The 14,652-nt window shown below is 32.6% G+C and overlaps 1 protein-coding gene across 4 annotated transcripts in view; it reads left to right on the top strand.

The window, feature by feature from the left end:
* The window catches only part of SYCP1 (synaptonemal complex protein 1), a 142,576-nt gene that overhangs the window by 46,065 nt on the left and 81,859 nt on the right, over positions 1-14,652 (top strand). For all 4 annotated transcript variants that reach the window (XM_049095414.1, XM_049095413.1, XM_025453424.3 and 1 more), the window contains exons 17-21: positions 6,942-7,046; positions 8,048-8,151; positions 9,277-9,394; positions 10,169-10,239; positions 12,600-12,681. In XM_049095414.1, coding sequence (XP_048951371.1) covers positions 6,942-7,046; positions 8,048-8,151; positions 9,277-9,394; positions 10,169-10,239; positions 12,600-12,681 — 480 coding nt within the window. The remainder of the gene's footprint in view (positions 1-6,941; positions 7,047-8,047; positions 8,152-9,276; positions 9,395-10,168; positions 10,240-12,599; positions 12,682-14,652) is intronic.

Below are 14,652 nucleotides of genomic sequence, written 5' to 3' on the forward strand. Positions count from 1 at the left end.
CTGCAGTCTTCCTAAAATCATTTGTTAGTTCTAGGAGTTTTTTGCACATTCCTTAAATTTTCTATGTAGACAGCCACTTTGTCGGCAAATAAGGACAGTGGTAGTTCTTTTATTCTTGTCTAACTGCACTGGATCAGACTTCTAATATGACATTCTTGAATAGGAGTGGTGAGCATGTACATCTTGGATACTTTGATCTTAAGTGTGATGTTAATTATTATTATTATTATTATTTTTAGAAATGCCCTTCTATGCATAGTTTTTTTGACAGCTTTTTTTTTTAAGATTTTATTTATTTATTCATGAGAGACATAGAGAGGCAGAGATATAGGCAGAGGGAGAAGCAGGCTCCATGCAAAGAGCCCGATGCGGGACTTGATCCTGGGACTCCAGGATCATGCCCTGGGCCAAAGGCAGGTGCTCAACTGCTGAGCCACCCAGGCGTCCCTTTGACAGCTTTTAATGTGAATCTATGTTGAATTTTGTCAAATGCTTTTTTCTGTGCCTTTTGATACAATTATGTGGTTTTTCTTTTTCAGAATCTTAATATGGTATAGTACATTGATTTTTCAAGTATTGAACTAGCTTTGCATTCTTGGGATAAATCCCAGTTGGTGTGGCATATTTTTCTTTTTCTACATTGAATGAATTTGTTTTATTAATATTCTGTTGAGGATTTTTGTTTTAGTGTTCATGGGAAGTCTATAGTTTTCTTCGATTATCTGGTTTTGGAATTAGGCTGTTACTGGCCTCAGAAAATGAGTTGGGAAGCATTTCTTTCATTTCCATTTTTTTGAAAGGGATTTTATAGAATTAGTGTTATTTCTTCCTTAAACATTTGGTAGAATTTTCTGGTGAAATCATCTGAACCTAGAGACTCTTTTTTGGCAAGATTTTAAACTATGAATCTAATGTCTTTCATTATTATAAAACTATTAAGTTACCTGTTTTATCTTAGGTGATTTTGGTAGTTTGTGGTTTTTAGGGAATTACTCCATTTCATTGAAGTTGTCAACTTTCTGTGCATAGAGTTTGTAGCATTTGTTATATTTTGAATGTCTATGGAATCTATAGTATTTACCCTTACTTTCATTACTAATATTGGTGATTTGTGTATGCTCTCTTTTTTCTTTGTCAGTCTTGATAGAAATTTATTAATTTTACTTTTCAAATAACCAACTTTCCATTTTGTTTATATTTCTCCGTTTTTCTATTTTCAGTTTCATTGATTTCTGCTCTTTACTATTTCCTTCCTCCTATTTGCTTTGGGTTGTTTATTTTTATCTTTTTCTAGGTTCTTAAGATAGAAACTTAGATCGTTGTTTTGAGACCATTCTTTTCCAAAATGAGCATTTAATGCTATAAGTTTCCTTTAATCGTCTCTTTAGCTGCATCCCACAAATTTTGTTATATTTTCATTTTCATTTAGGTTGAAATATTTTCAGTTTCTTTTGATTTCTTCTTTACCCTGGGGTTATTTAGAAGTTTGTTACTTAATTTCTCCATGTATTTGGAGACTTTCCTGTTTTATTTCTGTTATTCATTTTTAGTTTAATTCCATTATGGATCAGAGAATATATTATTTAAATTTATTAAGGATATATCTTAGTAAATGTTCCACATGTACTTGTAAAGAATTTGTACTCTCCTATTGTTAGGTATAGTGTTTTATAAATGTCAGTTAGATTCAGTTGATTAACTGTATTGTGAAAATCTTGTTTTTTTTTTTTTGTCCTTTTTTGTATAATTGAGAGAGAAGTGTTAAAATCTCCTTTTTTAAAAAAAGTATTTTATTTATTCCTGAGAGAGAGGAGGGGGTTCAGAGACACAGGCAGAGGGAGAAGCAGGCTCCATGCAGTGAGCTTGACGTGGGACCCAATCCCGGGTCTCCAGGACTGGGCCCTGGGCCGAAGGTGGCGCCAAACTGCTGAGCCACTAGGGCTGCCCATTCTATTTTGATTTAGTAATGTTTCTTTCTAATTATGTCAATATTTGCGTCACATATTTTGAATTTCTATTATAAGCCTCACATTCATATATAACTATTATATCTTCCTGACAAATTGATCTTTGATCATTATTAAATATCTTTTTTTATCTCTGATAGTATCCTTTTGTCTTTTTTTTTTTTTTTTTTTTAGTATCCTTTTGTCTTGAAGAAAGTTTATGATTTGCATGGTGCATCTTTCAACTTATATTAGTCTTTATATTTGTAGATACTTGTGTGTGTGTATATACACATATATATGTATATGGATCTTTCTATATATTATTAGAGTTAGCTTTTTTTTTTTTTTTTAAATATTTTTTGTATATTTATTTATTTATTTATGATAGTCACACAGAGAGAGAGAGAGAGGCAGAGACACAGGCAGAGGGAGAAGCAGGCTCCATGCACCGGGAGCCCGATGTGGGATTCGATCCCGGGTCTCCAGGATCGCGCCCTGGGCCAAAGGCAGGCGCCAAACCACTGCGCCACCCAGGGATCCCAAGAGTTAGCTTTTTAAATCACAAATATGATCATATTATATGCTGTATTGAAATTTTAAATAGCTCCACATTGCCTATAGATAAAATTCAGACTCTTTAAGTACAATTAGTAGGTTTTTTAAAAAAGTTTTTATTTAAATTCTATTTAGTTAACATATAGTATATTGTTAGTTTCAGGGATAGAATTTAGTGATTCATCAGTTGCCTCTAATATCCACTGCTCAGTTGCCTCTAATATCCACTGCTCATTACATGAAGTGCCCTCCTTAACACCCATCATTCAATTACTCCATACCCCCACTCATCTCTCCTCCAGCAACTCTCAGTTTGTTTTCTATACTTTAGAGTCTCTCATGGTTTGCCTCTCTTATTTTTCCTTCCGTTCCCCTATGTTCATGAGTTTTGTTCCTTAAATTCCGCATATGGATGAAATCATATGGTATTTGTCTTTCTCTGACTTAATTCACTTAGGATAATACCCTCTAGTTCCATCCACATCATTGCAAATGGCAAGAGTTCATTCTTTTTGATGGCTGGGTAATATTCCATTGTGCATATGTATGTGTGTGTGTATATACATATATGCATACACATACACACACCACATCTTTATCCATTCATCTGTTGATGGATATCTTGGCTCTTTCTACAGTTTGGCTATTGTGGACACTGCTGCTCTAAATATTTGAATCACTATTTTTGTATCCTTTGGATAAATACCCAGTAGTGCAATTGCTGGGTTGTAAGGTAATTCTATTTTTAACTTTTTGAGGAAGCTCCATACTGTTTTCCAGAGTGGCTGTACCAGCTTGCATTCCCACCAAGAATGTAAGAGGGTTCCCCTTTCTCTGTCTCCTTGCCAACATCTGTTGTTTCCTGACTTGTTAATTTTAGCTATCTGACAAGTGTGAGGTGGTATCTCATAGTGGTTTTGATTTGTATTTCCCTAATGCCAAGTGATGTGGAGCATTTTTTCATGTGTCCAGCAAGATGTTGCTGCGGCAGAGGTCAAAGAAGTTTGCTGCCTATGTTCTCCTCTAGGATTTTGATGGATTCCTGTCTCACATTTAGGTCTTTCATCCATTATGAATTTATTTCTGTGTATGGTGTAAGAAAATGGTCCAGGTTCATTCATTCTTCTACATGTGGCTATCCAATTTTCCCAACACCACTTGTTGAGGAGACTTTTTTTCCAGTGAATATTCTTTTCTGCTTTGTCGAATATTTTTTGCCATAGTGTTGAGGGTCTATTTCTGGGATCTCTATTCTGTTCTTTTGATCTATGTGTCTGTTTTTGTGCCAGTACCATACTGTTAGGGTGATTACAGCTTTGTAATAGAGCTTGAAGTCCAGAATTGTGATGCTTTCAGTTTTTCTTTTATTTTTAAAGATTGCTTTGGCTATTTGGGGCATTTTCTGTTTCCATACAAATTTTAGAATGGTTTGTTCAGCTCTGTGAAAAGTGCTCGTGGTATTTTGATAGGGATAGAAATAGTGAATGTGTAGATTACTTTGTGTAGCAAAGACATTTTAACAATATTTGTTCTTCCAATCCATGAGCATGGAACATTTTTCCATTTCTTTGTGTCTTCTTCGATTTCTTTCATAAGTGTTATATATTTGCTAGAGTACAGGTGTTTTGCCTCTTTGGTTAGGTTTATTCCTTAGGTATCAAGATTTTTGGTGCAGTTGCAAATGGGATCAATTCTTGGATTTCTCTTTCTGCTGCTTCATTGTTAGTGTATAAAATGCAGTAGACTTTTTTGTGTTGATTTTATATCCTCCAACTTTATGAGTTCCTATATCAGTTCTAGCAATTTTTTGGTAGAGCCTTTTGGGTTTTCTATATAGAGTATCATGTTGTTTGGGAAGACATGATTTAGATGCCTTTTATTTCTTTTTGTTGTCTGATTGCTGAGGCTAGAACTTACAGTACTGTTATATAACAGTAGTAAGAGTGAACATCACTGCTGTGTTCCTGATCTTAGAGGAAAAGCTCTTAGTTTTTCACCCATTGAGAATGATATTCACTGTGTCTTTCATATATGGCTTTTATGATATTGACATATGTTCCCTCTATCCATATATTGTGGAGGGTTTTTATGAAGAAAGCACACTATAGTTTGTCAGATGCTTTTTCTGCATCAGCTGAGAAGGTCATATGATTCTTGTCCTTTCTTTTGTTAATGTGATGTATCATGTTGATTGATTTGTGGATGTTGAAGCACCTCTGCAGCCCAGGAATAAATCTCACTTGGCCATAGTGAATAATCCTTTTAATGTACTATTGGATCCTATTAGCTAGTATCTTGTTGAGAATTTTGGCAACCGTATTGATCAGGGATATTGGCTTATAATTCTCCCTATTAGTGGGGTCTTTGTGTGGTTTTGGGGTCAAGGTAATGCTGGCCTCAAAGAATGAATTTCAAAGTTTTCCTTCCATTTCTATTTTTGGGCACAGTTTCAGAAGAATAGGTATTATCCTTCTTTAAATGTTTGCTAGGCTTACCCTGGGAAGCCATCTGGCCTTGGACTCTTGTTTGTTGGGAGATTTTTTTTGGGGGGGGGAGATTTTTGATGACTAATTCAATTTCCTTGCTGGTTATGGGTCTGTTCAGGTTTTCTATTTCTTCTGGCTTCAGTTTTGGTAGTTTATGTTTCTAGGAATGCATCCATTTCTTCCAGATTGCCTAATTTGTTGGCATATAATTGCTCGTAATACTTTTTTAATTGTTTGTATTTCTGTGATTGTGATATCTCCTCTTTCATTGGTGATTTTAAAGATTTGGTCCTTTCTCTTTTCCTTTTAATAAGTCTGGCTTGGGGTTTATCAGTCTTAATTTTTTCAAAGAACTGGTTCCTAGTTTTGTTGATTTGTCCTACTGTCTTAAAAAATCTTTATATCATCTATTTCTGCTCTACTCTTTATTATTTCTCTTCTCCTGCTGAATTTAAGCTTTATTTGCTGTTCTTTTTCCAGCTCCTTTAGGTGTAAAGTGAGGTTGTATATTTGACACTTTTCTTGCTTCTTTAAGAAGGGCTCTATTGCTTTATAATTCCCTCTTAGAACCTCCTTTGCTGCATCCCAAAGGTTTTGAGGTGTCATATTTTCATTTTCATTTGCTTCCATGTATTTTTAAAGTTCTTCTTTAATATCCTGGTTGACCCATTCATTCTTTAGGAGGACGTCCTTTAATCTCCATGTATTTGTTGTCCTTCCAAGTTTTTTTTAAGATTTTATTTATCCATGAGACACACACACACACACACACACACACAGAGAGAGAGAGAGAGAGAGAGAAGCAGAGACACAGGCAGAGGGAGAAGCAGGCTCTATGCAGGGAGCCTGATGTGGGACTGATGTGGGCGTGTTTCCAGGATCATGCCCTGGGCTGAAGGTGATGCTAAGCTACTGAGCCACCTGGGCTGCCCCATTCCAAGTTTTTTCTTACATTTGACTTCAAGTCTCATAGCATTGTGGTGTGAAAATACTGAGGTTAGGATCTCAGTCTGTTTTGTACCAGTTGAGTCCTGATTTGTGCCCCAGTATGTGATCTGATCTGTTCTGAAGATCGTTCCGTGTGCACTTGAAAAGATTGTGTACTCTGCTGCTTTAGGAGGAAATGCTCTGAATATATCTGTTAAGTCCATCTGATCCAGTTTGTTATTCAAAGTCCTTGTTTCTCTGTTGATCTTCTGCTTAGATGATTTGTCCATTGCTGTGAGGTCTTATTAAAATCCTCTACTATTAGTGTGTTATTATCAATGAGTTTCTTTAATTTTGTTATTAATTGATTTATATATTTGGCTGCCAAGTTAAGAAGTGTTAAATACTGTAAATATTTACAGTTGTTACAACTTCTTGTTGGATAGACCCCTTTATTATGATATAGTGTCTTTCTTCATCTCTTATTAATCTTTGGTTTAAAATCTAGTTTGTCTGATACAAGGATGGCTACTCAGGTCCATCCTGAGGGAATAAAGTAAAACCATTTCATAGGAAGAATGATAATAGAATTAGAGATTATAGATAGTGAAGATAAAATATTTGTTAGCTGTCATGTAAAAAAGAAATTAGAGTTAGTGACTAAGGAAGGCAGAACAATGATCATTGCATGAAAATTATAGGGAAGCACATTTTAGTATAATATAACGAGAAGCAGGATTGATGAAATAGTGAGTGACTAATAAATTTAATAAATTGGAGTGATTTATACATAAGATAAAGTTTGAATTCAGTAACCAGTATTTTTTTTTTAAATAAAAAATTTCAGGGCTCTGTCCATTGTCATATTTAGTTTTGAAATTTACTTAATTATGACTTGTTTTCTCATTTTGAAAAAATTTAGCCAAAGAGATACTGATAATTCTTTTTGCTACAGTTAGACATTTTGATTATTTTGCATACATGTGTGCTTTGGCCGTCATGATTTGTTAATGTTCTTAAATAGGCAGAAAACCAAAAGCTTTTAGATGAAAAGAAACAATTTGAGAAAATTGCTGAAGAATTAAAAGGAACAGAACAAGAACTAACTGGTCTTCTCCAAACCAGAGAGGTTTGCTTTAAAAAAATACATTTTTCTTTCCAACATTTTATTAGTAGAGTACATGTTTACAGAATAGATTGTGGTATAGTTGTTAGCTTTGTGAGAGATTTCTTCACAAAATTCCTTTCAAAGGACGTGTTCATGCTACATATAATATACTAATGATTGTTTGAAACCAGTCTAAAGAATTTTCATATTATAATGTGGGAGAGAAAGGTCAACATTGAGATCTCAATAGATATCAATAGTATGCATAATGCTATGGTTTATAACAATCACATTTTCAATTTCTTTAGTATTTCTTAATTTATACATTTAAAATTTCACCGTTATTAAGTTCTTTTTAATTTTTAAGTTCTTTTTTATAATTTTATAGTGTTCTTACTATAATTTTAGAATAGATTTTTTATTTAAAAGAAGTATTTTTTCAGCATTACATTGTAACTATCTTTTTATAATAAGAACAGCTTAGATTTTTTTTAAAGATTTTATTTATTTGAGCATGAGCAGAAGTGGGGGAGGGGCATAGGGTGAGAGACAGGGACAAGCCAACTCCCTGCTGAGTGTGGAGTTGGAGGTGGGGCTAGATCTCAGTTCCTGATCATGACCTGAACTGAAGTTATATCCTTAACTGACTGAGTACCTAGGCACCCCCAGAAGAGCTTAGTTTTTAAGATACTGCCTGATTTCATTAATTAATGTATTTTTTCTTAATATAACATTTTAATTGAGATTAATTACCTTGTAGAGCAAAATTGATGAAAATATTTTATATGTGAACATAATTTTACTAGTTGAGCTTTAGAATATCAAGATGGAATTTACTTAAATTTGTCATTGATCCTTGTTCTAAAATTATAATGGTTTTGGCATTAAATCCAAGTTTTAAAATTTGACATTTTCTTATCAAAATATTGCCAAATATATGACTTGATTACAAAGTGGCCATACTTTTAAATAAGAAAATAGTAAAAAAATGTTTGCTGTCATTATATACATTTACTTTCCAGGAAAAAGTACATGATTTGGAAATACAATTAACTGCCATTGTGACAAGTGAACAGCATTATTCTAAACAGGTTAAAGAGCTGAAAACTGAGCTTGAAAATGAGAAGTAAGTTTTCTGTCTATAAATAACTTATATAGTCAATTTCTAAGCTTTCTGATAGTTAAGAGTAAATTAGTAAGTTATATTTGATATTTATTTAAATGGGGTTAAAGTTGTGTTTTATTCCTAGAGATCAAAATAATTTATTAATTCCATTGTTAATTACTTTAGCAATGATATATACATATTATTAACATAAAAAGAGTACGTTACAAAGTTGAAAACTTCTTTATAAGATCACTGTATTACTTTTCTTGGAGATATCTGGTTCCTGATAAAAATAATCATTTGCAGTTCTACATAGTTATTTTGGTTATTTTGTTAAATTATTTCATAGATTTGTTTTGGTGACACACAGGTCTTTGAATTATCGGTAAAAATTTATCAACCAAATTTCCTTTTAACAAATGGGTTGGTTAGTTATTTATACTTCAGTATAAATTTATGATATCCTTGGTATATTTGCTTTTTCAACCTTTCTTTTTTTTAATCTACTCTTCAATGATTTTCCAGTACTGGTAAGTAGAAGAAGATAGTAGGTGCTACTGAAATCATTCCATAGAGACACACAGTCCCCTTCTCTCATTTAAAATTGATTTTGATTGCAACCAATAATTGCAGTAATCTCTCTTCCAGTGTAGAGCATTTGAGATCTTGTAAGAGCTGTTCAAGTGTTGTGTATAGAAGTTAAACAAATTTTATTTATTTTAATTTAAATATTTTGTTAAAAATAGTTCATACCTCGTGTACTACTTTAATCAAATCACCAGAAGTTTGGAATAGTTTCTAAAAGACAGTATACTAGAGAGAAAAAATAATATGAAAATAATCATATATCCTTCAAAATGTGTGGAAAAATATGGGGCATGAAATGTGTAGGGAATATTCAAGGAAATATATGACATCTTGAAAAATTTATTCTAGAAAATTTCAAGCATGTACAAAGTCGGGGGAATAATGTAATGAAGCAGCATGTACCTATCACTCAGATTCAGAAATTATTAACTAATGGCCAATCTTATTTATACTCCCAGCTCTTTCTTCCTTTACCCTAAGATTATCTTGAATTAAATTCCACATCATATAATTTAATAGGTAAATATTTAGGTCTGACATGTTTTTAAAAAATAGGCTTAAGACTACTGAACTAAATGCAAGCTGCAACAGGCTTTCACTGGAGAACAAAGAACTAGCACAAGAAACAAGTGATATGGCCCTAGAAATCAAGAAACAGCAAGAAGATATTGATGTGAGTTGAAAAAGTACCAGTGACTTAGTTTTCTAACCTTTAAAATTAGGGTATTAGAATAGATGACCTTCCAAGATTCTTTCACCTTTACAAATCTGATTATCTTAGAGCTGATACTTTGTTTCAAAAGAAAAACTTGCATATTGATTTAGATGGTGATAATGAGCAACAGAATATATAGACTACCGATTGATAAAGTTGATCTAGTTTTAAGCATCAAGATTTTTGTGAAGTATTTATTAAGTTATGTAAGAATGTGGAGGATACAATGGTGAATAACCTCTTCCTTCCTCTTAAAGTTCTTATGGCTCAATAGAAACCAAAGGCTCAAATAACTTAAAATACTATATGTGTTGTTTTTGGGATCAAGTGTTGCCAGAGTTGACAGGATTACTTCTGCCTTGGTGGAAGAGAAGGCTTCAGAGAGTATAGCATTGATTTTGGGCTTAAAAGATAAATGAGTTCAGTAGGTAACAGTGAATGGAAAAGCATTCCTTGAAACCACAGAAATATGAAGAGAGGATAGAAGGCTTAAATTATCACTGGGAAACAGCAAGTAAGACTTGTTTTTTTAGCTCCTATATAGAGATTGTTAGGGGAGTAATTAAAGTAAGGCTGGAAAAATAATGTGGAACTATGCAAGGTAAATAACCCATTGTCTTGTTTTATATATAACTAAATGAATTTTATGCTGACAGATAAAGGTTTTAGATAAGTTTCAATTTTATTTTTGTTGAAACAAAATAATTAATATAAACACCTTTATTTCCTTAGAATAGCAAAAAGCAGGAAGAAATGATGTTGAAACAAATAGAAAAACTGGAAGAAACAGAAACACAGTTAAGGCAAGACCAATGAGTTGGCTTTTTTTTTTGTCTGGCAGAAGATTTAGTATTTCTTTTCTGTTAATCTGTTATAGTTAATTTAGATAATACTTAATGTTGAATGTGGGATAAAATAAAAAATTAGAATTACTACGTTGGAGTTCTGCTTAGAAATAAAATTGTAATAATATCTTTTGTTCTTAGTGTTGAAATAGTAAGATTAGGCATAGAAATTAATTTTAAAGCATCCTAAACTTTCTTATATTTAAAATTTAAGAAAGTAACTATATGCAAGAAAATTTAGAAATTTAAAAAAAAATTAGTATTTTTAAACATTATCCATGTTTCTGTGTGTTTTCACAATCATCTATTTTATTGCTTCTAAACTAGTTAAGTGGATATAACTATTTATTTTAATTCTTTTTGATTTTAGATATTTATGTTTTCTAGTTTTCCATTATCATAAATAGTACAGTAGTCAACATCTTGGTGCCTACAGATTTGTTTCCTTATTTTGAATTTGATAGGGTACATTTCAAGGAGTAAAATTTTCTGAGTCACTGCAATAATTGTTTCAATGACTTTTGATAGTCATATGTTTTCTGATAGGTTTTACTGGTTGTAAACCATACAGTTCAATGATTTTTGTATGAAAATGCTAGTTCCAAAGCCTTTTAATTTGTTTTGGATATTATCATTAACTTATTTGATAATATAATAGCTAAAAACAACTCAATACTCTTATGATTTATAATATTAGTTTTTTGGATAAACTTTATCCAAAAACTTTATAATTTTTTGTTTGCTTGCTAGAATTTCTTATTTCTGAAATTGCTTCTATCTGTTCCCCATTAATATTTTGAGGTCTCAATTGTTTTCTTACTGATTTATTTAAGCTTTAAAAAATATAGTAATCCTTTATCTTGTTTAATTTATAGTACATATTTCCCCCAACTTGTTTTCCTTTTATTTTGGCAATTTTTGTCTTACACAAGGTTTTTGATTTTTGTATTAAGTCTAATTGTCTTTTTTGGGGGGGAGTGTAAATTTTCCCATTGCTTGTCTACTTAGAAATTTTTTGCCTGCTTGAAATCAAATATTAATTTTTTTAGTTCTTTTTCAATTTGATATATTGATACTTAGGTTTTTTTCTCTTTTTCAAATAATAAAAACATTTCAAAATAGTAGTTTACTTCTTAACACAGCTATGGATCTATGAACTTGGGTTTTGATATATAGTGTTTTATTTTTTTTATTTTATAAAGATTTTATTTACTTGTTTATGAGAGACACAGAGAGAGAGAGAGGCAGAGACACAGGCAGAGGGAGAAGCAGGCTCCCCGCAGGGAACCCAATGTGGAAATCCATTCCAGGATCACACCCTGAGCCAAAGGCAGACGCTTTGGAATATGCCAATTAAAAAAATGCCAATTAAAAATTTAATACTCGGGATCGCTGGGTGGCGCAGCGGTTTAGCGCCTGCCTTTGGCCCAGGGTGCAATCCTGGAGACCCGGGATCGAATCCCATGTCGGGCTCCCGGTGCATGGAGCCTGCTTCTTCCTCTGCCTGTGTCTCTGCCTCTCTGTCTCTCTCTGTGTGACTATCATAAAAAAAAAAAAAAAATTAATTCTCAGTTAAAGAGTAAATATCCTGGACTCAGTTTTTACATGGCCAGCCATATGAATGAATGATATTCTGTGCATACAGGCTAGACCCAGCAACGTATTAGTGCTAACCAGAGAGACTGTAATTAGAAATAGCTTCAAGGATCTGACACAAAGGTACCTTTGCTTTAATGTGTAACAGGCAGATTTTTAATCTAAACAATTTTGAAAGGATTATACAAACATATGGCACAAGTTTCAAAGTGACAAAGCGGCACATAGGGAAAGAAAACTATCTTCCTATTGTCTCCCTGCTATCTAGTTTCCTTCCCCAGAAGTATCACTGTTTCTTGTGTGTTTCCAGAGATACTCTCTCTATATGTAAGGATATTTGTCTATGTAAATATCTCATTAAAATCACTTGTATTTATGTCCCTAATTTATTTGTATAAAATTGTGACATGTTAGAATGATGACTGGTTTATGACTTACGAGTAAAGTGAAATCTTGACTTAAAAAAAGTATTTCTTTTTTTTTTAATGGATAAAGGATCTAGATGATTAGTTCCAAATTAAATGTATAAAGTAATTTAAGTGTAGGAGAGGAAGTGTACCTGTTGACATTAATGCATGAAAAATTACCAAAAAAAAAAAAAAAGAAAAAGAAAATCTAAACCAAGAGAAAATATAATAGTCAATGATTTTAAGAAATCCCAGAAAAGGAGTGAAACAAAAATATAAAAATTTTTTCACTGTCACTCTTCCATTTCCTTTAAGGAATGAATTGGTATCTGTGAGAGAAGAACTAAAACGGAAAGGAGATGAAGTTAAATGTAAATTGGACAAAAGTGAAGAAAATGTATGTTATATTTAATAATAAATTGTATAACAGAATTTCAAGTCCTAAAATAAACAGCACATGTTTAAAAAAGAAGTGAAGTATGCTATAGTATAAATAGTGATATAGGGACTCTTGTAGGCTATTGACCTTTAAACTATAGGCAAAATTGGGTTATTTTGCTTACATGGTTTATATCTAGAAGAAATAGTGGCATAATTTTAAATTTCTTTCATAAATGCTCAATATTTAGGGGCACCTAGGTGGCTCAGTCACTTAAGCACCTGACTGTGATCTCAGCTCAGGTCTTGATCTCGGGCTCATGAGTACAAGTCAGGTTCCATGCTGATGTGGAGCCTACTTAAAAAACACAAAGCAAAACCCCATAAATGTTCAATATTTAATGTTGATTTACATTTTTAGGCTAAAGGGGCTCATGTTTTAGTAGTAAGGAACATACTGATAAATTGATGTTTGTGTTGTGCTTTGGTGGATATGATTTCAACAAGTTGAGATAGGAAGATTTTTAAGCAAAGAATGTCACAGAAGTGGAATAGTACAAAATATGTGACATGATAATAGTATTCAGTATACGTAGTGGGGGAAAAATTTGCCTAAATAGAAAGATCAAGCTAGATTGTAAAGGCCTTGACTGTGTTTTTTCATTCATTCAACACATATTATTAGCTACGTACATGTGTGAGGCATTGTTCCAAGTGCCCAGTTTGGATTTCATTTGTTCTGGTGGATAATATGTAATCTAATTAAGGGTTTTTTTTTAAATTAGGGAAATGACATTTTTAATTTTTAAGAATGGATTGGGGAGATGTGAAAGGCACTGGAATCAGTTGGAAGGCTTTAAAAAAACATCTTGAATGCTCTGAAAAAAAATCTTGGAAAGGACTTTGGCCTAGTTTAGTTTACTTACTTATTCTTGAGTCAGTAATTGTGGTTAAGGGGTAAAGTAATTTGGTGAAGCCTAAGCTGTGTACCCACCTACTCCTAGAGACAGATCAGCTTCCATCAAACCACATGGATTAATAAGCCAGATTACTATGGAATTTATACTAATAGTGTCTTCTCAGGAAAGGATGGTTACCAAACCAAAGCAGGTTCTCTATATAAATGATACTGGAATCTATACAGGGAGCATCTAATCAAAAATTGAGTCAGGACAAGCTTACTGGAAGAAGTGACATTCAGTTTGAAACCTAAGATTAATAGGAATTAGTGGAAGGCAGAGGAGTGGACACAAATATATCAGGGAAGAGAGTATTATAAATTATAAGCACACACACATACACTCTATGCAGAGTATGAGAGAGTGTCATATTTAAACAACTATGAAAAGTTCATCTTGGCTAAAAGGTGGAGTTTAAGATAGTAGTAATAGTGGAGGGAGTAGGAAAAGATGAGAGTAGAGAGATGAGCATGGAGAGATGAAGGATAGGGGAAATGAAGATTGAGAGAGATGAGGGCAGATTATTTAAGGCTTCATAAACTATATTTAGGAATTTGAGGTTATTGAACAATTTTGACCTGAGAAGTGTCATATTTATTTTTAGAAAGTTGTAAGACTATATCGACTAAGGATGAGATGAACTAATATTTTTAACGGCTGACAGTGTACCAGGAACATTCTAGTTCTTTATATACATTCTTAGTTAACTGCAAGTTATTTTTTCCTCGTTTTATAAATTAAGGAATTAGGCTCCGAAGAGTGAAAAAGCCTTGAAAGGAAGGCTACATGACTAAGAAGTAGTGGTGCTGGCCTTTTAACATTGATTGTTTAGACTATACCACACTTTTTTTCTCTCCAAAAGGTATTTTTTCTTTATATTTATTAAGTTCAACTAGACAATGGAATTTAATCTCCCAAAGGTTTGCTATGTAATATACTACTTTAAAATTTGCATCACAGGCTGCTTCAGGACACTAGTTCTTTTTGTGATGGAGAAAAATATGAATTTATTGTTCAATGTAAAATAAAAA

This window comes from Canis lupus, chromosome 17, assembly GCF_003254725.2.
Source record: "Canis lupus dingo isolate Sandy chromosome 17, ASM325472v2, whole genome shotgun sequence".
NCBI classification, from domain to species: Eukaryota; Metazoa; Chordata; class Mammalia; order Carnivora; family Canidae; genus Canis; species Canis lupus.